Source organism: Protopterus annectens, chromosome 14.part0, assembly GCF_019279795.1.
Source record: "Protopterus annectens isolate FY-2018-M chromosome 14.part0, PAN1.0, whole genome shotgun sequence".
Lineage (NCBI taxonomy): Eukaryota > Metazoa > Chordata > Ceratodontiformes > Protopteridae > Protopterus > Protopterus annectens.
The window spans coordinates 1109788803-1109814847 of NC_056748.1; the positions used below are offsets into that span (position 1 = coordinate 1109788803).

Below are 26045 nucleotides of genomic sequence, written 5' to 3' on the forward strand. Positions count from 1 at the left end.
CCTGAGGCAGGACAAACCCATATGTAAGGACTGCAGATGCATACCTATCGGACATCTACATTTATGGTAGGTACAAAACTGCACTTTGTGTCTTTTGGCTTTTCCCGGTTAGGGGTCGCCACAGCAGAACTCCGGTCCGCTAATGATTGGTAGTTGATTTTTACGTGCCAAGTTACCAGCCCTGACGCACAACCTTCAACGAATGTATGCCCATTCACGCATGTCTTCACGCAGAAGATGCTCTAGCTGAGAATCGAACTGGACAGCATCTTACTGTGAGGCGACAATGCTACCGCAGCACCACCACCGCAGATAATGAGCCATTTCACCAGTAAAAAACAAAAATGAAGGTAAAGATGCAGGGTGAGGCAATGACACGTTCCTGCATATATGTTTAAAAAGAGGAATTTTATGTATTGGATAGTGGGTATGATGATTGCAACAAGAGCTAGCAGGCTCTTTTCTACTGTCCTTGTGGTAATCCCCTTTGGATTCATGTTAACACAAGCACCTACATCTTTTATTTCCATATTCAAATGCATACGTACATACACAAATGCATACACACAAACACAGCAGTACCAGTTACCTGTCCCCGAGTTTGAAGAGTTTTCCCATACATCATAAATAATGAATGATTACAGTCAGCCAGTAATGCCAGTCATTAGTTTTATTCTTATTGTTCATAAAATACATCATAAGGGACACAGATTTTCAAACTGAAATTCCTTTTTCTTGAGATGAAGTCGGCGAATTATATCTATGATTTTTAAATGCAATTTCTATTCATTATGTGACTTCATAATAATTTTCTTTTGCATTGCATATTGAACATTAAAACAGATTCTGTGAGCAGAACACTTAATATAATGCAAGTTGACAATATTATAAATAATAAATATGAACAGAAATGCATTGATTTTGGCATTTTAGACCAAATTCACAATTTCTTTCACCGAAAAAAATAAAAATGTGTCCCCAGATCCTGATGTAAGGCCTAGTGTTCTATTAACTCTTTAGCTGGATTACAGTAATATTTATAAAGACTCCCTGGTGTTGTCTAGTTTCTCTGCCCCCAAGTTTGCTTGGAAGTCCTGAGCAGGGATCCCATAAGTCACAGACCTTTACTGTCAATCAGTAATGCTAAACATTATAGTTCCATGCTTTGTATTGCTCAGTAAATGCATCTAAATGCAAAAATTATTGCTTTATTAACTTTAATTAGAATACTATGTAGTAATTATCTCTGGTGTCTGTTCCGTACAATGTCTTTTGTGCTGCAAAAGCTGTTATTCTATTACCTTTCCAGTGTTTTAAAAGAAGAAAATTATACCAGGTGTCTTTTGGTCAACTTCATTACATCCACTGTGCTTTAGTCTAGGGGAGTTGAGAGGTATGGCACTCCCTCACCATCACACTGATGCACGCGCACACACACGCACGGCTGATTCCACTCATACCCCTAAGTACATTCACATATGCCAACACATGCACACACACACACACACACACACACACACACACACACACACACACACACACACACACACACACACACACACACACACACCCAAGCAGTACCCGTCTACTAAATCCCCTGCATTTACCTCTAACACAGTCTCGACCATGGAAAGTAATGAGTGAATGTGAGATTTTGGCTAAATTAATTACCCCTTCTAGCAATAAAGTTTTATGTAGCTAAACAGTTCTGTGAATCGCACTGCTGTGCAAACCCCTTACAGCAAGCATTTCCTGGGGAAGAGCACATGGATAATTAGCACAGGCCACTTCCCCTGGAGTGCCTCATTAGCATTCCTAGTAGGCTAGAGAGACAGCCCAATGCACTCTTCAAGCTAAGCACTGCAGTAGGGAAGTCTAAGAATAATAAATATTTACTGCTTGTGGTATAAAGGACTTACTGTTAGCAGTAATCTTCGATTCCCAAACAGTATGCATGAGGTTAGAAAGGTTGCTGTTAAGCAATTATTTTTAACAGCTGCAGAGTGTAAAATATTTTAATACAATTACTTGGGCAATAGAAAGAGTTGTATCTGAACCTAGGGAGCCTATGACAAAACAAATAACCAGAGATCCTATAGCAGTATTAGAGGTATTTTAGAAGTTTTCATAAGCGTGGATAAAACAGGTGATTGGGGAAACTAAGAAAAGATAGAAATAGAAGTATTTATGGAAGATTTAATTATGCCAAAGTTAGAGGAAGATGAGGGTTAAAAGTTAATAGTTTAGATTGGAAAAGATGAGATAAAAAATGATTTGTAACCTATTAACAATGAAGTCTCCAGGAGCAGACAGTATTCCTGTGGAAGTTTGGAGGGAGGAGAGAGGGATAAAGATCTTGGAAAACTTTAACAATATTTTAAATGGGCTTGGGAAGTATCAGCATCTTGTTTGAAGAATATGGTATCTGTGTTACCCAAAGAGAGCAAATATCCTTCAGATTTTACAGAGACTCGTTTTAATTTTGAACCAAGATTAGAAAGTGTTTTGTCTGTATTGGCTAATAAAATGCAAAGATTAAAAACATGATAGTTCTGGATTAACATGATTTGTGGAGGGACACAAAGCACTTGCAGCAGTGATGATCCCAAGGGAAGTGGAGTATAAAAAAACACTGTGATTGCTGGCAAATCACGAGGTAGAGAAAACATTAAGTAAAGTTGTGGGATTTTGAGTTGGGCAATGGTAGAATTTGTCTTCTTTAATAGAATTATAGGGTTCATAAGCAAGATATCTGCAGGGTCAGAGGCAAGAATCAAAATAGGATTCCACTCTGACAAGTGGTGGTTGAGCAGAGGGAACCAGGCAGAGATATCCTCTTTCCCCTCTTATTTGCTTTGTATTTAGAACTATAAGCAAAGAAAATTAGGGATTCACAAATTCAAGAATATAATTGCTTGCTAATAATGAAAAGTTAGCCTTATTTGCAGATGATATTTTGCACTTTTTAAAATATAGAAACTGACATTTTGGTTCTGCTGAATTTTCTGAGACTGTCTCACATCTTTTAGGGATAAAAATGAAAATAAAACAAAAACTATGGTGGTAAGCTGTACATCCATGCAAGAACTGGTTCATCGGTATCTGTTCTTATGGGGGCATGATAAGCTGAGGTATTTTAGTGTGTGGATTTAAAATGACTGTCATGACAGCTAAGAACATTTTGGTAGATAATACTAAAGTTAAGAAACTGGACGATCTTGATTATAGATAGTAAAATGCAAACCATGTAAATGCTGTAGTCCCTTTTATTTTATATACAGGTTAAGTCCACTTTCATCAACCAGAGGAGATGATGTTGATGACAGTGATGCGTTGAAGGAATTTGTTTGAATGGGAAAGAGGGCAAGAGTCAATTAGGGTAAGTTATCTGATTTGAAGGGGTATTTAAAACCTTTGCAGTTGAGACGTATGTATGTAACTCATGCAGAGGGTTATATATCAAAGTGGAAAAGGTTGATGATAAAATGGAGTGGTAGGAGTTAGACCTAGAATTCTGATACATGTCCTAAGGATAACTGTAAAAACCATGCAGAATGTTATAGTCATAAGGTTTAGTCCAGTAAATACCAGTGTGGGAATAAGGAGGGGCAGTTTTGCCAACCGCAATTTCTTCACGTAGAGAAATGGAAAATAGGCAAGCAGGGGCTGGAATTTACTGGAAGAAATTTGCAAAAGAACTAAGGTGAGATTTTCTTCACTACTATCAATTGATAAGTGTATAAGCAAAGTGAAAAAGATAGTAAGGTGCTAAGGGAGACACCAGCTGTGGTAGACTTTTAATAGAGTCTAAAATTGATGACAATGTTCCAAAAAGGATAATTAGGATATATAAAATAATGCATGGTAAATATAAGGCTCGATCGGGGAGGTTATAAAAAAATGGGGAAAGAGAATAGAAAGGTAAATTACAAAGGAACAATGAAAAGAAATTTGTAAGGCTTGCAAGTATGCAACAGAGTCCAAAGGACTGGAATATTTGCATTGATGTTTTATACCCCAACTAGACATCAGAATCATTTTTTCAGCCAGAGAGCAAATGGAGTATTTGTGGGGAAGATTGAGGAAACTGTGAACCTACTTTTGGGAATATACCAAGCTGGTTGATTAAAAACTCCCTACACAGTACTTTGACAGAAATGCTAGCGGGGACAAATGGTTGTAAGGTATATTTTGAGCAGAGATACAGAATTGGAATTGCCTAGACAGAGAAAGGCCTTAGTAAATTTAATGCTGTTGGCAGCCAAAAAAAAAAAAAAACTAGAAAATGGAAATCGGATTTGAAATCAATCGTAATGAATTATGAATATTGTAAAGGAGACAAAAATGAACTGAGACCTTTAGAAAGGAGCAAATTTCACAGAAACAAATGATATTTCTGGGAACAATACATGCAGAAAGATGATCAGGAGGAGTTAAGTTTAAGGAGCTACAGGAAATGAGCAACTTGTGTAATGTGGGAGTGAATGAAAGTTGTTAAAAAGAAGACGTATATGCATGCCGTATGATATCAAGAATGGTAACCATTATTACAGATTTTCTGTTAAGGTGTGGTAAGTCATGTTGCAACTTAAATGACAATTTAACAAAGTTGTTTATATAAAAAAAAAAAAAAAAAAAGTGACTGAATATAGATGACCGGTTTGTACCTTGGTTTACCTTGCTCCATCCGTACTTGAGGATATCCTGCTGATCCTTCTAACTTTCTTGTACATCCATGGTTTTAAGAAAACACTAAAGAGTGGGAAGCACAGCTCTAACCACAGTGGAAACAGCAGGTGTGCATGAATTGTAATAGCTCTAGTTATTGCACAGATGTATGGTCACTAGTGTGAGGCGTGCACAGGCATTAACAATTACTGAATAAATATTCTGAGGGAACTCATTAGGCACAAAATGCTAAGTGTATTATGCAATACTGTCTACTAACAACACAACTCTGTATTCTTTATTTTTTCCAGGGTAGCTATTTTATGGTCCGTGATGTATATAGTAAATTGGATGTTTTGAATACTGTGGGCAGCATGGGGGCACCAAACTTTAGACAAGCAAAAAAAGACTACCCTGTTTTTGGAATGGGACAGCCTAGTCTGAATGGCTTCAGGCAAGTACTGCAAAAACTTCAAAGTGATGGCTACAAGGTGAGTCAAAACATGACTTCAGGGCAAGATTTTTTTTTAATTAGCATGTCATGATAAACTGCAGTCTGGGAAAGATGAGAGTTTTAAATGCATCTGTCTTGTATTTGTGTGTCCTGAAATAGTGCTTATACCTGTAGTTGCCCTGTTTTGTGTTGCCTTCACTTGCTGATGACAGTACCTTTGTGGGGATGTCTCTTACTGCCTGTGTTGTGATGTAATACCATCTTGTATTCTACTAATAAAGCTTTTTTCTGTGCATTGCACCATCTTGCAACACTTTTAATGCCTCTTAAAACTGCTTACCTGTTTTCATTCATCTAATCTCAGTATCTTTACGTTCTGTGGTATCTATTGATGTTATTACATCCTCCCACAGTGTCACAGGTGGTCTTCTGCTTGTAAAAAAAATTGTAGCACGCTCCTTGCTACATATTTATACCACACACGAAACACTGAAGCAAGAGCTTCACTACTGATTACAAACAGTATCAGAATTCATTTTGGACTGGCATCCAAATCATGATTATGCCCATACCCCATAACACCTTGTAACCTGGGTAGCTGCCCCCTTCACCCCATCCAAGCTAAACTTGTAGGTAATTTTGTGAAGCTTTTTTCAGAGTTTAAGTTATAACTCTTATTTGTTTTATGTAGTGTGTTTGTGATTGGCTAGTCCATGGAGAAAACTATGTTTGCATGGTTGAAACATTCTTTGATTAGTCAAATATTCATATTATACCATGACCCCCCCCCGTTAATATTCCAAAACGTGCACGCTGATTCGTCAGCGTGCACATTGTAAATCGACTTGTATTAATGGAAAAAAGGTCCAGTCGCCCGGACTTTTTCCATTAGTATAAGTCTTTTTTAAAACACTGTCTCGCTATGTTAAAGGAGTTTAACATAGCGACACAGGTTTAAAAAAAGCAATGGAGATCTCCGTTGCTTTTTTTTAAAACTGTCTCGCTATGTTAAACTCCTTTAACATAATGACAAAGTATGTAAAAAGCAACGGAGATCTTGCTTTCTCCATTGCTTTTTTTTTTTTAAATGTTAAATGGGTTTAATATAGCAAGACAGCTTAAAATAAGCAACGGCCCGCTGTTTATTTTAAAGCTGTCTGTTAAACCCATTTAACATAAAAGCAACGGAGATTTTGCTTTCTCCATTGCTATGTTAAATGGGTTTAACATAGCGAGACAGTTTAAAATAAGCAACGGCTCCGCTGTTTATTTTAAAGCTGTCTCCATGTTAAACCCATTTAACATAGCAACAGTTTAAAAAGCAACGGAGATCTTGCTTTCTCCGTTGCTTTTTCAAACGTTAAATGGGTTTAACATAGTGAGACAGATTTAAAAAAAGCAACGGAGATTCTCCGTTGCTTTTTTTTAAAGCTGTCTCACTATGTTAAACCCATTTAACATAGTGAAACAGTAAAAAGCAACAGAGATCTTGCTTTCTCTATTGCTTTTGCCCACAGTTCTGATGTACTGCTTAGGCATGCGCAGTACAACAGAACTTCCGCAGAATACCAGACAGCTGCGGAAGGGCAGCAAGGAGGCATTATACAATGCCATTATTTAAGAAAAGTAATTATTTTTTTTCTTAAATAATGTCATTAGATAATATAATAACTCACTTCTGGGTGTGGGTAATGCTGGATTTACCCACGGTTGGCTTTGTTTGGTCCCTTGGGCTTCGCCCTCAGGACCAAACCACACCAACCATGGATAAATCCAGCATTACCCACACCCAGGCGTGGGTTATTGCTATATTATCTGCCTGCAAAATCCAGGTACAACCTTTGGATTGATACTGAGTAATTGTCCTAGTCTAGCTACATACAGACAGGGTAATTGTTAAATTTTCTCAACTATGTTAAGCTTTTATGTTAACTTAAAATTTGAGTATGTTGGGGAGGGGCTGGGAGGAGCTAATGATTGGCATGAGATGATGTTGAAGAAGTGCACTACTGGCATGTGTTAATGAAGTCCCATTATTTTAATAAATTGCAGTAGAGCATCTGTAATCATGAAATGATAAAATCCACCAAGGCTTGCAATGAACAGGTCAACAGTAAACAGGCCACAATCTAAAATTAGCATTAAGAACTTTTAATCCACGCATTCATCTTACAAGAAGACTTCTTCAGAACAACTAGAAACAAACACATACCATTTTTTTAAACTATAACCAGCCAATTAAAAGTGTTTTAATTAATCATTCAATTATACAAAACAATGTTCTGCAATACCCTAATTAAAACTCCTAATGTGAACTTGTTTAATAAAAATTAAGTTGTTTATTTGTTTACCTTTAATCTTCTAGTTAAAAAAATTAATATTAATAGAGTCATTAATTTCTGGCAATTTATCTGCCCCTAATTCAAGCTCCCAAATTGTTTCTTCTTTCAGCAGAATTTCTATAATCCCCTCCTCTACAATCCTTCGGCACATGTTCCAAAATAGAAAATAAAAATTTCTTAATATCATTGCAGTGTGAGCGTCTACATAAAGCATTGTTTTTATCTTTTGATTTAATACTATAAACATGGTCTTTGGTATGCTTTTCAAGACTTCTAGTAGTCATTCGAATATAGAAATGTGACAGCCTGAATGAACACTTGTAAAAACTACTACTCCTGTTTTACAAGTAAAAACCCCAGGTACAATTAAAGTTCTATCAAAATGTTTCAAATCAACAAAAGGTCCTTCTAAAATGTACCTACAAGCAGGACAGGTCCCACATTTATATATTCCCTTCTTCTCATTGGAATACATTACAGAGGGAAGTACCTTCTTTTCAAGTTGTTATTGTTATTTACAAATTTTGGAAAATTCCTGGTAACATTACTTAAATCTAAAGCAGTATTATCCAATTTTTCTAATAACAGATGCAATATTAGTACCATCTGTAGTCATATCTAAACAACATGGGGAATTATTCTTAAAGTATTTAACCCCCCCAACTAAAATTGGCTGAAAATCAATAAAATAAACCTTCTTATATAAATTTATTCTGCTGTTTTAAATAAAAGTTCCTTCTTGTACTCTTTCCAAAAACGTAGCCATAATCAACCTTGCCTCCTTTTCAAAAACATAGCCGTAATCAACCTTGCCTCCTTTTTAAAAGTAAAATCATTTGTGGTCATCCTAGAGCCCCTAATAAATTGGCCTCTTGGAATGTACATAATAAAATAGGGTTGATTACTATTAAAATGTAAATTATTAGTAAAAGTATTTTCCTATAAATCTCACTTTCAAAGCACTGTTTAGAATCATTTCAAGAAATCAACACATCCAGGAAGTTAACAACAAAACCCTGGTTACATAATGAAAACTGTAAAAAAAAAAAACAGATTTTTCATTTTGTGTGCAAAGTAGAAGTTTAGCATCATCAGTGTTTCCTTCAATAATAAAAAAAAAAACAAATCATCCACAAACCTTGCATAAAAAACAGTTTTAGAAGTAGCAATAATGAGGGTCAGCACAATGTATTCCCACCATGCTAACACAACATTTGCGAAAGCTGGTGCTACAGCTGACCCCATAGCAGCCCCTATAATTGTTTATAGATCTTACTATTAAATAAAAAAAAGTTGTTTTTTAATGTAATATCAAGAAGGCTACAGTATAAATAGGCATCACTATTAGGCAATTGTTCTACTGTACACAAACTGTTCCTAACATAATCTATCCCAGAATCATGAGGAATACATGTAAATAAAGCACATATATCCAATGTAATGGTAAAATTCTTTTGACTGTCAAATGTATAATTGGAATTACAGTTTATATAAAAAAATCCCAGGCGTCCTTAATGTATAAATCCAATTTTTGGACAACTCGGTTTAATAATTTATCCAAATATAAAGAAATAACGTCAGTTATAAAATTATGAACAGAGATGTTCTTGGTCTTCCGGCTTTTTCCTGATAAGGGGTCGCCACAGCGGAACTCCAGTCCGCTAATGATTGGCAGTAGATTTTTTACAAAACGCCGAAGTGCCAGTTCGATGCCCAACCTTCAATGAAGGCACGCCCATTTTATGCATGCATGTCTTTCGAATGCTACCCAACCGTGGGGAGGACATGGAGACTCCACACAGAAGGCACTCCCAAGCCAAGCCGAGAATCGAACGGGAGAACCTCTTGCTTTGAGGTAACAATGCTACCGACGTACCAATTGGCCAAAATGGTGGGTTAATTGAATCTTTGTGAATTTTAGGTATCACAGAGTACCTAAAACAGGATCATCAATTGACATAAACTGACACAATTCTGAGCTAATGGATCCTTCCTTTAAAAGTTCATTTTAAAAACATTTTCTACGATAACTAGCTTGTACTTCTCCGGATCTATATTATATAAGTAAATGCTCAAAATTGGGAATGCTACATAATTGACCCAAATTCAATGAATAAACAAAATTTTCACAGGGAAAAAAATCACTGATCCATTAAAAAAATAAAGTACACCTCCCTACTTAAATATACCAAGATCGCACCACAATGGATGAAATGTCAAAGTCCTGAAAACGACCCAGTGACTATTTTCCCTAGGAAAAAAAAAATCACTGTTCCGTGCTTTCAGAATTTCGCCATTTTGCTCAAACAAGTTCGATTAAGCAGCGTTCGCAATTTCAAGCATTCACTGACTTAATAGGAACCCTACTTCTACACCTAATTTGTTTAAAGTATTTTCCATTGCCACAATGTTATCAGATTTTAACATTACAACTAGTCCCCCACCTTTATCATTTTTCATATACCTAAGATCAGTAAAGCTCTGATGTTCTTTTAAAGCATGTTGTTGTGATAAAGCGTGATTAAAATACCTATTTCTACCCTTGCTATGCACCAATTCTCTAAAATCATTTTCACATGAATTTACAAAAACTTTATTTAGTGTTATTCAACTTAGGGTTAAAAACACCAGATTGGTAAAACTCTTCTTGACTACATCTGTATTGTGAAAAACGTATTTCATATTTAAGGACCATCTAAACTTAGTTCAACTCACCACTTCACCAGCACTCACCACTTCACCAGCACAACTCCCTACAGCCGAAATCTTACCAACATGCCTACTTATCAACACTCAAAAATACTTTATAATAGCTATCTATCTCCCCTCTGCAAACAACCTCACACACATTGAAAAATCCTAGAATGGGCCTTCTCCACTTTTTCTCAAGAAACTGTAGTAGTCAATGACTTTAATCTTGACTGGCTTACTGTTCCTCTGACTCCCTGTCAACTTCATTAACCTATATGCCTTTACGCACAGTCTCTCTCAACCGACACGTATTGGCAAGGTTACCAACAAGCATTCTTTACTTGACTGGATCTTAACAAACAAATCCAAAAATAGTTATGATGCAGGTTGCCTCCCTGATTCCCTAAGTGACCACTACCCAACCTATCTTATCAGAAAACACACACACAGAGTATCAACAATGTTGAATATTGATATGTACGCAATAAAAAATACTTCTACCCCTCTGTATTCAATACCCTTTTACGTGAATTTGACTGGTCACCTCTAAAACCCTACAATTGGATCTTGCAGTACAGTACTTCAGTAATACTTTCCAGCAAATATTCAACCTTGCTCCAATCAGGAAAATTCGTACCAAGTCCAAACAACTTCCCTACTTATCTAAATACACTATTGTTCTACTTAAACAGTGGGACAAAGCCTGGACTCTCTATCACAAAAACAATAATAATATCAATTATGCCTCCTATCAACAGCTCCGAAAACATGCCACTAAAATTCCAAAGCAACCCACAAAGATTATGGCAAATTATCAGCTTCTTTCTTAACCTTGGAAAACCAGCCAAAAACAAATAAGTGCTCTACAGACTGTATAGCTACTCAATTCAGTACCCACTTTATCACCTCTGTTACCTCATTACTTAACAATACTGCCAATTCCACACTTTCCATACCACCCTCCCCCACTGACCCCAACACAACTCCTTGTTCTCTCTTAGACCAATCCAAACTAATTATATACAAAATCTCCTTACTAAAATAAAACCTTGTACTCGTGCTGCAGATCAGTTATCAGGTTAATTCCTAAAACATGCTGCTACATCCATCTCTTACCCTATATCTATTCTAATTAACTGCTCTGTCTCTGAACAGTATGTTCCTCCTGTTTGGAAAATATCCCATGTCATACTCCTTCACAAAGGAGGGGTCCCTCTGTTCACCTTTCCAACTATAGACCCGTAGCTATTGTTTCACCACTTGCCAAAATCTTAGAAAAATGTCTACATGAACAGATACCTCCTTAAGAATAACCTACTGTCTAATACTCAGCATGGCTTTCGCCCCAAACATAGTACTGACACCGCTCTCATAAGTTTCACCAATACTGTAAACCACCTTAAAAACAAAAAACACCTCGTCTCTGCCTCCTTCCTTGATATGTCAAAAGCTTCTGACATGGTATCTCATCAAATTCTCCTCAACAAATTTGCGCCTCTCAATTTCAGCTCTGAAACCTTATGCTGGTTTTACAGTTCTCTCTCGAACTGTAAACAAGCCACCTTATGGGATAATAAACTTTCGCCCCTTCTACCCATTACTGTTGGTGTCCCACAAGGCTCTATCCCGGGTGCACTTCTCTTTATTATTTTTGCAAATGATCTTTATTTCACAGCTAAACCTGCCTCCATCATTCAATATGCAGATGATGCTTCCCTTATCTGTTCCACTCCCACCTTAAATGAACTCCAAGAAAAAACTCGGTCTGCCCTTCATAGCATTGAAAATACCTATCAGACCACCAACTCATTTTAAACACTAACAAAACCAAGCTTATGGCATTTTCCAGTTCCTCCAGAAAAAGCACACAAGCACATCTCTCTATCTTTGCCTCCAATGGCACAACAATTAAACCCGTTGAACAAACAAAACTCTTCAGTGTTACCCTAGACAGCAGCTTAAAATTTGACAGACATATTGCATTAACAATCAAAAAAGTCCATATAAAACTTGGTGCTCTGTACAGGGCTAAACCATATCTAACTAATCATGCCAGAATAGCTACAGCTAGGACTTCTCTCCTATCCACCCTTCTCTACTGCTCGCAAGTTTTTTTGTATTTTGTGTTTTGTAAATCAAATTTGAATAACCTCGAATCTTGTTATAATAAAATAGCTAAATTTACCACTAACCTCCCCCATAGATCTCATCATTGTAGTGCCCTACAACAACTAAACTAGATTGAACTCCCTAACTTACTAACCCTCAACCAGCTAATAGTAGCCCACTCTGTTGTCCATAAACCAGACTACTGCTCAGCCCTATCTGACCTTGGTCAACCCTATACTAATCTTACCTCACTCAGTTCAGCAGATAACATATTGCTCAAAGTTATCAAAACCCACAACTTTCATGGTGATTCATTATATAGCCACACTATAGCCAAATCTTGGAATTTTCTTCCCCAGCATCTTCTAGCCATTCCTAATACTCACAACTTCAAACAGCTTCTAACAGAATATTTCACAAATCACTGGTTATGCTCCTGCACTTCCCTTGGCTGACTATTCATAATCTACTCTTCTGTCTTCTCTTACTCTTACTATCCGCTCACAATTGCTCATAGCAACACTATTTTTGTATCAAACATATAATATTAAAAAATACTATGACTTGAGATGTTGATTGATATGTTTGTCTTTTACTCTACTGCAATTGTATATATTTTGACTTTTATTATCTAGTCTGTATTGTACTATGTTTAACAATTTATAACCTTCTTATTGTTTGTTTTTATTACTCTTCAACTATTTACTTGGAAACTTTTCTCCCCAGGTCTCTGCTGAAACAGGTCAGCCAGACACTACCCGGTAATTAAAATGTAAATAAATAAATTTAATTTTCGACGAAACAATTTTTAAGTCAAAATTTTTTTTTATATCCATCCTTTTTGTAGGTACAAAATGAAGCCCCAGCCTCAATATAAACATCTGTTCATCTATAAAAGTCTTGTTAGACAAGTTATGAATATAATCAGTTCTACTCACTACGTGTCTGAATTGGAGTTCACTTTCCTACTTACTGTTGCTGGCAGTTTCCAACCATTTTTGTCTTTTTCTCTCAACCGCAGAAAAACCTGTGGTCGAGCTCCTAGAGGAACTCCTTCAACAGAAGTCTTAGAAGGAGAATATAAAGGTAATTCATCAAAATCTTTGTTTTTCACTCTGTATTAAAGAAACAGCTTCACAAGACGCTCATTCTTCACTTTGAATGACGTTACTTCCATTATTGCTTTCTCAGTTCTGTTTCTTTCAAAAACCCCTTCATTGGTTGAGGGCTCTTCTGTTCACGTCTTAAAGGTGGAAGTCCCATTTAAAACATCAGGCTTAAATGGAAAATTCTGTATAACAAAATGTGGATATGCAGTCAATTTTTTGTATAGTTCAGTATCTGTTGACCGTTTCTTAACTTTTCTGGTAATTAGCCCCGTTTAAAGCATTCAGCTGTGTGAAGCATATTCTCTTATTCAATTTTCAGCTCAGGAATTCTAGGTAACAGTTTTTGCAAAGACAGGTCCACCTTAAGAATTTATTCACGGACCTTTGTGATTTTATAATTATTTCAGACTAAAAGTTGAAACCACTCTTGTTTAAGACTTGTACTATGGTATTGAAAAATTCATCAGAACAATTTTTATATAGACACATATTGTGCAAAGATAGCAAGAAATGTTTATTTTCTATTTTGGAACATGTGCCGAAGTATTGTAGAGGAGGGGATTACAGAAATTCTGTTGAAAGAAAGGAAATACGTTGGCAGCTTAAGTTAGGGGCAGATAAATTACCAGACATTAATGACTGTTATTAAATGTTTTTTTTTTTTTAAGTAGAAGATTAAAGGTAAATAAATAAACAACTTATGTTTTAACACAAGTTCATAGTAGTTTGTAATTAGGTTATTGAATAGTATTGCTTTGCATAATTGAATGATTATTTAATTAAAACACTGTTTTTATTGGTTGGTTATAGTTTAAAAGAATGGTATGCGTTTGTTTGTAATTGTTCTGAAGCAGTCTTCTGGTAAGATGAAAGCGTTGATTAAAAGTTCTTAATGCTAGTTTTAGGTTGTGACCTGATTTTCTTCGTGTTTCACTGTTGCAGTCATTACTTTTGGGTTATCTGCCTGCAGGTAGCCCTCAGCCGGCCTGAATACCAGAGTCTTGGATTCTTGTGTCGGATGCTGTCTCTTCTTCCCTGAAGTCAGGGGTATAAAACATGCAGCTGACACCATTACATCAGTCTTTCTTGCCACGTGGTACCTGAAGCAGAAGCAGTTTGCAAGTGCAGGTCGGCTGACTCTTAAAATTTTCGTTTTCGAGTTTCATAACCAAAGTCTTCAAAAAAAACAACTAAGTAACCCGTTGGGGATCCCTTTTCTTGCTCTTAACTGATGTCAGTAAAAGTTAACAATTGTCTTACATTTGGAAAGCAAACACCTCATAAAGATTTTCATTCGTACTGCATTCCTTGCTTTGGCACAGACCATGACGTCCCTCGCTGTCAGTTTTGTGCCTTATTCAACCCCCGAACTATTCGTCGTCAGTCTATTTTTGCAGCAAATTATTTTGGTTCTTGGTATAACTATCCAGAAATGGCTTGGTAAGCCATCCAACTACTGATATTCCGAAAAAACGTAAGAATAAAGACAGAGACGGACCGCATAGGTCCAAAACTGCCGACGACGCTTCTGTTAAGCTAGTCACCAGTTTGCTGGTACTCGGTGAGGCACTTTTGCAGCCCCTGATACCCACTACTTCAGATTCGCAGGCCTCTACTGAGACCCATTCAGAGTCCGGTGTGCAGCGAGATGCTTCTTCAACTATGGAACCTGCGGATGTGTCTACCTTGGATGGGTCCAGAGCTGCTGTGCATGCACCGGCTTCTGAAGGTGTATTCAGGCTTACAGACTTGCATTTTAAACTGACGCCATCTTCTTCATCCAGGCCTAAAACTCGACCCACACCTAGAAAACCAACGTGCAAATCGCATGGTCAGGCGCATAAGCCTAAAAGACAAATGCTTAGCATGGCTGAAGACCTTATTACTTAGGAGAAGCCAGCCTTCTTCTAAGAGACCTAGAACTGATTTTCCTTCTGATTCTTCTGATCAGGATTCTGATATTTCTGTTTCTTCTGATTACTGGGATTTGCCCTCATCTACCTATGAGTATTCTGATGCAGAGGATTCCATTCCCTCTGCTTCCCCTTCAGAAGATTGTTCTTTTGGTGAAACCTTACACACTCTTAGGGAACATTTCTGCTGGGAAAGCCAGGATTACTCTGACTCCAAAAGGAGGCTTAAGGAATTCTTACTCCTTCCTTAACACATGCCTTTAGCTATCCCTCCTGTTCTGGACATTGTAGATGATGCTTTCTTGGAATCTAGCCTGTCCCCAGACACTTTACCTCCAGATCCCAGAAAACCTGACTGGTATTGCAGATTACCTGACTCTCACAAGTTCCTCTTCAAGAGTCCTACTGCGGATCCAGAGATCATTTCCCAAGGTCCAAAGGGCATTAAGGCTACTGCTGCCAAAAATTCTACCCCTTCTGATAGAGATTCTAGAGATTTGGACAGATGGGGGTAAGAAGATATACACTTCTGCTACTTTGGTGATTAGGGCTTTAAATTGCCAGTTTCATATGTTAAGGTACCAGCAGGATATTATGGGACTACTTGAACAGAAAATTATGTTGATTCCTGACTGTGCTGAACACAAAAAATTACAGGATTTAATGCATTCTGCTGAACAAGTTGGTAAACATACTTTGCAATGTAGTTTTGATTCTTTAGAAGCATCTTGCAGTACTGCTGTCAATAGGTCTGTACTTAGAAGACATGCTTGGCTTAAGGACCAAAACTTGCCAGATCATGTTAAAGCTAAATTAGTGGATGCTCCCTTAAACCAAGACCGCCTGTTTGGCAATAAAGCAGAAGAAGTCCTCAAAATGATGGAGGAAAAAGCTAAATCTATGCAAACTGTTAAAATATTTCCTGCAAGTACAGCCTCCCAGATTTAGTAGGCATTGGCCTTCAAAGAATTGGTCCTTTTCAGTCTCTTCCAGGCCTTCTCAGTCTAAACGCAGGAACAGCAGACCACCTAGGTTACAGTCTCAGGCTACCTACAGGCCTACGCAAAGCAGGAAGTAGTAAGACACCCCCCTACAGAAAAAATGTCACAATGACCTAATCTTAACCCTTCCAAGCTCTGCCCAACTGCCTGATCCCTTATGAGGAAAGCTTGCCCTGCATGCAAAAAACTGGGAACTCATAACCCAGGACAAATGGGTTTTAAATATAGTTTTCCAAGGATACAGATTCCATTTCCACACCCTACCAACTCCAAACGGTTGGCCAGATCTACCCCCAAATCAGTGGGCAGAGGCACAACGGTAGGTTCTCTCTCTTCTAAGTATCAGGGCTATTCAGCCTGTCCCAGCAGAAGAAATGGGACAAGGTTTTTACTCAAGATGTTTCCTGGTACTTAGAAAAGACAGCTCCTGGCATCCTATCCTGGACCTCTCTGTTCTAAACACCTTTTTGTTAATCCCAAAATTCAAAATGCTAACACTTCAACAGCTGCTTCCTATGCTAGGCAAAGATGCCTGGTTGACAATCTTAGACTTGAAGCTTACCTGCACATTCCAATAAGGGAATCTTGCAGAAAATACCTATGTTTCAGGGCAGGCTCCATGCATCAGTTCTCTGCTCTTCCCTTTGGCTTATCTACTGCGCCCAGGGTTTTCACAAAGTGTCTAGCTCCAGCCATTGCATTTTGCAGACAGAGAAATATTCAAATATACCCATACCTGGACGATTGTCTGATTCAGGCAGAAAGCCAGGACTTGCTATTAAAACATCTGGCATTCGTAAAGAAGCTTCTAACCTCACTGGTGGGGTACACCATAATGAAAAGAAATCTCACCTAGTACCCTGCCAACAGATTGTATTCCTGGGAGCAAGCTTGAACACAACTTTCTCAGATGGCTTTCCTCACTCCAGAGAAACAAGTTTATTTGACAGCCTACTTCAAACTACTGGCCACAAAGACCCAGCTATCTGCAAGGAAAATACTGCAAGTCCTGGGGTTCATGGCCTCTTGCATTCTACTAATTTCATATGCAAGACTGCATATTTGGAAACTACAATGGTATCTAAAAAGCCTGTGGTGCCAACATTCTCAGGACCTGGAATCAATGATTCCTATCATTCCTTTTATAAAGACAGAGTTCCTTTGGTGGGCAGAGGCCTGCTACCACAACAAGGGGCTCCCTTTCACTCTACCCCCTGCCGTCCAAACCCTAACAACAGACTCATCAGACTATGCATGGGGGGGCTCACTTGGCAGGGCAGTGCATTCAGGGCAAATGGGACCCGAATCAGATGCACCTGCATATCAACCAAAAAGAAATGTTAGCTGTACAGAATTCCCTGACAGCCTTCAAAGACCACATCCTTCCAGGACAATTACTGGTAAAGACAGAGACAATGCCACAGTTATGTGGTACATAAACAAGCACACCCCACTCTTACCCTCAATGCAGACTGTTAGATAATTTTGTTTTTTACAATTTTTTTATAATTGTATAGTAACACCAAACAGTTAAAGTTCTGAATTTTAAAAAGAAATAAAATCACAGATGGTATTAGTTAAACAGTTTTTGTAAAATTAATGGCAGGACAGTTAAATAGTTAAATAAATAAAATACTGAAATCCATTTAAGCTAATTGTAAAATAATGTCTGTTTATGTAGTATAAATGCATAGTTATGCAAATCACAATCATATTAAAGGAAAAATGCCAAAAGAATTAACTCTAGTTTACATAGTATGAAATGTGAGCTCAGACCTTCCTAGACTGAATGAATAGTTACAGGAAATGTTGGAAAGATAAGATAAACAACAAGACTGATTGCCAGACAAGTAGCTTGAGTTTTTCTAAAGCATCATTGTTATTAAAACATACTTGTTAAAATGTTTACAGACAACACTATTTGGTAATTGTAATAAAATGTCACAGTTGTGCATAGATGTCACTGATGATCTGTTTGCAAGTAAATGTTAAAAGAAAAAAACTCAGTTGCATCAAGTACAGCCAATAAATGGGCTATAGTATACATACAGTTCAAATCGATTGTGCAGCAGGGGGTAAATGCCTACTAGTGGTAGTAAACAGCAAACGCTTTATAAAAAATTATCAATTCAGACAGGGGTCTACAGTTTGGTAACCTAATAAAATAAATGTATAACCAAAGTGTTAGGCTGACATACATTCTATTCTCACAGTATAAAGCAGATAAACAGTGCTGCAGTACTACAGGGGGAGGGGTACCTTCTCAGTTTTACACTGACTGTATAAGCAGTATTGCACAAGAGTCAGAAATAAAGCTACAAGAAAAATAATATCTCATTCCTTCTTGACAATACTCTTTTAGGGGGAGGATACTGGTAAACTGGATTAAACCTGACAGGATAAGATATTTTACAAGTTGTTAATAGCTATCATAATGGTTATTATTGTATTGTTTAGTATTAAATTGTATTTACAACCTGTTAAACTGTAAAGCTATACAAGAGATGGTTTAAAAAAACAAGAGATGGCTTAAAATTGCTAACAGCTATACAAGAGAGAGTAAAGATATATAAAAAACTGAACAAGATTGGTCACTATTTTAATATGTTTTTGACAAAACAATGTTGGTATAAAAAAGCATGAATACTTTTAATTGTTGAATATGTAGTTTAAAATAACAGGACATATGCCTTTGGTGTCAATTCCACTAGATACTTCTAAAGAGACATAAAAGTTTTCCAAATGTACTTTATAGTCTTTGTATGTACAAATGCAGAAAAATTCAGTACAAATGATAGTCTTTGTATATACAAATGCAGAAGAATTCAGTACAAATAAAATTAATATCTAGTAATAAATATGTGTAAAAAAACATGTTTAAAAAAAAATGGGTCCAGGGTACCTACTAGATTAAAATGCATGAATAGCAAACAGTCTGTGTAAATACATACTGTACAGAATACATTGTAAAAAGTTTAAAAGTAATTTCTCAAGTTGTAATATCACTGGTTTTACCCCAGTAAAATAATTGCTTTCAAATATTTTTTATCTAAGCCCAGTTCAGTATTTTACCAAGATGTTAATGAGCAGTTCAAAAACATGATCACAATGTTATGGTTAAAATTACATTGAAACTGTATATTTTCAGTAGTGTATAAATGCTTGCAGTAGCACATGGTTCTTGTCTCTTATAGTTAATTCAACAGTTGCAAAGAGTTAATGAAACAGTTCTAAGTCATACATTAAATTCTGTAATTGCAAATGAATAAATTAATCAAGTTAAACTAAAGCAGACACAGCTCATAACTGATAAAATCATTTCACAGAATGGTCTGCAAAAGAAAAAGTTGTTAAATACATTCAGTTTGGTAGTAATACTTTAATATAATTGTATTAACTATGTAAAATTGCATTTTGATTTGTTGTATCAAAAGACTAAAGGTTTGTTTCTTGTGTTTTTATATAACGTAATCAAAAAATACACATCAGTATAAAATGTTTTGAGTATGTTTAAAAACAGAGGGAACTGTTAGATATTATGAATATAAGGCTGAAATTAATTATGTTGTAAATATGCTGAAAGAAAAAGCTTGCTTAAATGCAGAAACAGAGTTTAGTAGTATGTGATCAGCAACCATACTAAATGACTGTGGCTTAAAAAAATAAGGAACTTGCTTATGAGTGTATTACACACACATCAAGAAAGCTGACTTCTTACAGACATGACAAGAATGTAATCTGCTTTCAATGGACAACAGGACATGTTTTTCTAAGAAAGTTTAAAAATATGCTTTTCTAAGAAAGTTAATCCACAAGGCATTTCCTTGAAGACCGTTTACTTATCAGCATTTGCACAAGAACAGATGTGTCAGAATTTGCGTCAAGGCAGTATCTTTCCAAAACCAAGAGGGTGTGTGTTTAACTAATATATATATATAAAGTCTGTATTAAATCCAGTTATGTTAGGGGTATGGTAGGGACACATTTGTTGTCCTGAGGTAAATGGTATATCTCTCACATCATCTGTACTATATGAGAAGTAAAGTGGAACAGTACTTTAAGCTGCAACGTTAGTCCGTTTGGTTTATTATAAAAAGTTATTTGTTATTGCTCTAAAGTTGATGCTGCAAAGTATATTCTCTCATCAGTGTATATTCTGCAAGTTTCTGTATGCAACAGACTGTGAATGCAACTATAACCAGACTTTGATTCCAGCCAGCAAGACTGAGTGTTTTAAGAAGACTTCAAATCCCGCAGCAAGTAAAAAGCTCCACATAATTTTTCACAGACTAGCCATGGCTCTGTGGAATACAGCCTTAAGCTACCAAGTGCACCTACAAGCTCAATTCCTGCTGGGCAAGCTAAATTCCCTGGCAGACGACCTAAGCAGAAATCTCATGGACCCACATGAATGGAAACTGGAACCAAAAATATTCAACCTCTTGAGGAACAAATGGGGAACTCCAGAGATAGACCTGTTTGCCTCCCCTCAAAACTACCAATTGGACAAATTCTGCAAAAGGACTCCCCACAGTCAAGCTTGGAAAGTGGATGCTCTGTCCTTTACCTAGGAAAGACTCCCGGTTTATGCCTTTCCCCCTCTGCCTCTCCTCTCGAAGGTTTTGCTAAAGATCAAACAGGACAAGCCAAGGACAATACTGATTGCACCAGACTGGCCACGCCAGCATTGGTACCCCCTCTTGCGCAGTATGATACTGCTGGAACCATGACACCTACCTCAGACACCTTCCCTGCTGTCCCAGCAGGCGGGCCAGATTCTGCACCCTCAGCTTCAAACCCTGAACCTTGCAGCCTGGCTAATTCCTTGAGCACTCCAGTAGCATCCCTCAGTAAGCAGGTGCTCGATGTCATTCTGGAAGCAAGGAGGCCTAGTACTAGAACATCTTATGCTGAAAAGTGGAAAAGATACTGTTTCTGGAGGCAGACTCAGGGGATGGGCGCAACAATGCCCAGCTTACCTTATGTTCTTCAGTACTTAACAGAAATGCTCCACAAGGGCCTATCCTTCTCGTCAATTAAAATGCATTTCTCTGCCATTTCAGCACATTATAATACTGAACCACCTCTCTTCTCTCACCCTTTGCTAAAGCAATTCCACAGAGGGGCCAACATTTTAAGACCCCCCCCCAGGTGAGCCCCTACTCCAGCCTGGGACCTTAACTTTATATTGGAAAAGCTTACTCTCCCTCCATTTGAACCAGCTGCAACTGCAGAGTTGAAATTCCTTTCTTGGAAAACAGCCTTCCTTCTAGCCATCACTTCAGCAAGAAGAGTTTCTGAATTACAGGCCCTCATGGCAGTGGAGCCCTTCATTATCTTCCATGCAGACAGGGTTTCCCTCAGGACCAATCCTTCCTTTATGCCCAAGGTGGTGTCTAGTGTGGCCCTTAAACAAGTCCATTCATCTGCCTACTTTTTTCCTGAATTATGCCCAAGGTGGTGTCTAATGTGGCCCTTAAACAAGTCCATTCATCTGCCTACTTTTTTCCTGAATCCACAAAACAAAGATGAACGAATTCTGCACTCTTTGGACGTGCACAGACAACTTAGATTTTATTTGGACAGGACTAAGCCACTCAGAAAATCGGAACAGCTGATAGTTGGCTTTGCTGCAGGGGCAGAGGGGAAGGCCATTTCAAAGCAAACCATTTCTAAATGGATAGCCCATTGCATTCATTTCTGCTGTAAGCAACATGGAAAACCTATCCCACAGATGATAAGATCACATTCCACCAGGGCTGCATCTACCTGTACAGCCGTCCTCAGAGGAGTCATTACCAGGGGCATCCTAGAAGCTGCTACCTGGAGCTCTGTGCATACCTTCACCAAGCATTACCACATGCCTATTCTTTCTAAATCCAGAGCTGGTTTTGCTACTGCAGTCTTGCAGGGCTTATTAGCTGGTCCTAATGCTTTTTGACTTCCTCAGCTTTGGGAATCTACCCAAATGTAATGACTGCAACAGTGAAACAGTAAGAACATAGTAAAGTTTTGTACACTTACCATAAATGTAGATGTTCGAGTGTATTCACTATTGCAGTTCTGGTTACCCTCCCTCCAGCCCCCTGACTTCTCTTGGCTCCACCTTTCCTTCTTGTTTGGTGTATTTATTCTTTCTGGTGTATTTGCTTTTTGATGAAGGTGTAACAACATATAATTGCTTCCCAATATGGGGGCACCTGACATCTGGGGCAAGAAAAACTGATGTAATGGTGTCGGCTGCATGCTTTATACCCCTTACGACCTGACATCATGGAAGAAGAGACAGCATCCGACGCAGGAATCCAAGACTCTGGTATTCAGGTCGGCTGAGGGCTACCTGCAGGCAGATAACCCAAATGTAATGACTACAACAGTGAATACACTCTAACATCTACATTTATGGTAAGTGTACACAACTGTACTTTATTGTTAACCTGTTTATTGCAAGCCTTGGTGGATTTTTATCATTTTTTTGGTTGTCTTTTTCTGCCTGTTCATATTGGAAGTGTTTTGGTTGTTCATTTGTGATCATGGCTGATGTTAATTGTGTGGTACACTGTAGCTATAAAAGAGCTGTTTTTGGTCTTTTTTTTTATGCTGCATTTCTGAAAAGTACAGGGGGCCTCTCTTAAGGCCCCTGATTGGTCCAATTATAACCTAAGGATTGCTTGTCAGGTGTCACAGGTATCCCAGTCTCAAAGCAATCCCTGTTTCAGTATAAATTTGAATGTACACTGACAACTGTAAATAAAAATGGATGGACCCCTTCTGTTTGTGTACCTCTGAACCTGAAGGCTAACCCCAGCACATAGTTCTATTTCTGTGTCCTTGTTGAGTACGTGTGTATGTATATCATAGCCATTTAACATGCTCAATGACCTTTTATTCCACTGATTCAAGATTCTGAAGTTGGAAGTTGCTACATTTCTGGTTTTTTTTTTTTTGCACTTTCCCATGCTAGTTTATTGTTCATGCTAATAGCCTGCTTGATACTACTGTAGGGCAAGAGTGATGCATGTACTTCATTCATGGGCCCAGGTCACATACCAGATTGCCTGAGTATCTGTACTAAATGTGGCTTTTCTAAATCCCTGCTTATCCTCTTTAGTCTAATCCTCTCCAGTGGTTCCTGAAGTCTGGAAAGCAGCCATTGTAATGCCAGTTACACAGGTCGAGCCTTAACTCAACTGGACAGAATAGTTGCAATAATGAAAACTTACCTAAAAACTCTCCACTTTAAAGACCATAAAGGCTTTTAAGTAGTGAGCTGCTTGCTACAAATATAACAAGCATCTTGCTACAGTTGATCTATCACAATCTGAACTTCAGCTATGACTGCAAGTGAAAGCTGCCATTTGTTAAAATGACATTATTTCATTAACAATTACCAGGTTTTGTGTCTAACATCAGAAGAGAAAAAAATAATTTAAAATACTTTTTATTCTTTAGCATAGCTGTGTCTGTCCCATTCATTTTCTTTATTTCTTTTTTGTTCTTTGGACTGTATCATCACGTCATCTTTTCCTCCATCTATCACAGGATTTTAGACTCCAAAGAACAGTTATTCATGTACTTATTTCAAGCCTTTACACAATATTTATTTATTCATGTAGTTTATTTATTTAACTGGAAAATGCTTGTCTGAAGAACCCTTTCAACCATGTCCTAAATCAATGATAGAAGGCATGAAATAACATACGTTTGATGATTAGCAAGATATGTACAACAGTTATTGAAGTGAATAGGAAAACAATGAGATGTCTATCCCCATCTAAAATATTTCATAATTAGAACATCATCTAAGTACGAGAGGGATGAAAGAAACATGAGTAAAACATATGAATATTGACTCTGGCATAGCAGTAAATGGTTGCAGCGGTACAAAGACAACCGTAAACAGCCAACTGTTATACAGAAATGCTGGGAGTTAAATGGCATGGAAGATTGTTAATATTACAACAAAGCAAGTAAATGAAAACTGCAGAAAGGAATGCTTGAATAAAAAAGGGTAATTTGGTGCTATCTTTCTTAGATTATATTCTACAATGTCAATTTTTTTTTAAAGAGGACTTGACTTACTTGAGAAGCAGTTGTCTTGGATTGCACCTGAGAAGTTTTGAAGATGGGCTGATCTGAAATAAAAAGGATATTGTGTAGGGGTCTGATGCAGGGAGGGTAAGTATTGCAGACAGCTGTGGCGAGTTTAGTGAAGGTGTCCCTTGACGTGGAGAGGACTGAGTGTGGTGACAGTAAGATGTGAACACCACAGATTTGAGAGCTAAATGTTTGGATATAGAGAATGGCTGTTGTTGGAGAGTACGAGGACAATCATTTAAAGACTCACCTGTAGATGTTTATGCATAAAAGAAAGAAGCTGATTTGGTGATGAAGATGGTGTTAGTAGAAGATAAAAGGCTGCAGTCATGGGTGAAAAATCCACAAAATATTGCAAAATGGCATATATTTAGTCATTTTTATAAAGTCAGGGTGCTCTAAATTTCTGAGGGGGATAAAGGACAGGATATATTTCTGTTTAAGGATAAGTACATTCTTTCTTGTGGAAAGACAAGTTTCTGGTATAAGTGGTCTTGTAATTTTGTACGCTTATTTTATTTAGGCTACTACTGTAATAGTTATAAGCAAGACATGAAGTTTAGAGAGGTGATTATGATTTCACTCCAGCAATAGATCAGCAGGGTTTAGTGGTAGTGCATTTTGAGTGAAAATTAAATATGGAGCTATATACTAGGGTGTTTGTTGTAAAATCAGTTGAAAAGTTTGATCAGGACTTCTTGTAGTTGAGTTTGAATAAGGGAACTGTTTGATTCATTTCATAGGATGAGAAGGTTATCTGTGTATTTGAGGAAAGAAGTAGGGGATCGTTGATAAAAAGCAAGAACAGAATATAGTCGTGTGTAGCAGCTGCTTTGCGTAACTTACAGTGAAAAGAGTATTACCAAACTGTACCTAAAAGGAAGATTTCAGATGGATAATTCTGAAACCATTTAATAGCTTCATCTGATAGCGACTGTGTATTTTTTTGAGAAGCAGAACAAGCTCAATCTGTTTGAAAGCCCTTTTCGGGTCAATATGTTATACACTTGTTAGTAGTCGTGATCCATATTTGAGTAAACCAGAAGTATTAAAAGTAGTACTTAAACCATGTTGGATATCGTTTAGAATATAGTGAGCAATAATGTTTGACAGCATTTACGTATAAACTATTTCTTCAAGGATTTTAGAGAGGGTGAGAGATTTAAGTGTGCCTGAAAATGGTAAAATAGAGTTCTTCCAGATTTTCTTAGCTGTCTCTCTCTATTTCAGTAATTACTTTAGTTCATGCGAGAGCCACAGACAGTTTTTGCCCCTTCATCTGCACTGCTTGATTGGGCAGATGTTGTTTTAGAGCAGTAACACCAGCAGCAATGGTCTGCTAAATAATCTCTCTACTGGTACCCACATATAAATGAAGGGAAGGGGGGTTAGTATAATGGTTAATGAGTTTACCTAACGGACAAAAGGTACAAGGTTGATTCTCACCTTTAAGAGATTGGCTAGGCTTAAAATGGCCCACAAGGGCAGCTAGCCTAGTACTTGCATATGGAACTATGACACTTCATGTATCATTCTGTGTAACTTTACTGCCAAGACAAGTTTTCATCACCACCCTGACTTAACAGTTTTCTAAGAAACCAGTTTTATTTGTGCAATTCTTTTTTATTGCAAACATGAATACTACTTTCATGTATATGCAT

At 37.4% G+C, this 26045-nt stretch overlaps 1 protein-coding gene across 1 annotated transcript in view; it reads left to right on the forward strand.

The window, feature by feature from the left end:
* Nucleotides 1-26045, forward strand: part of PALD1 (phosphatase domain containing paladin 1) — a gene marked incomplete in the record, with an annotated part of 1459376 nt that overhangs the window by 527639 nt on the left and 905692 nt on the right. The window contains 1 exon segment of the mRNA XM_044056896.1: nucleotides 4980-5159. Within this exon segment, the coding sequence (XP_043912831.1) occupies nucleotides 4980-5159 (180 nt within the window).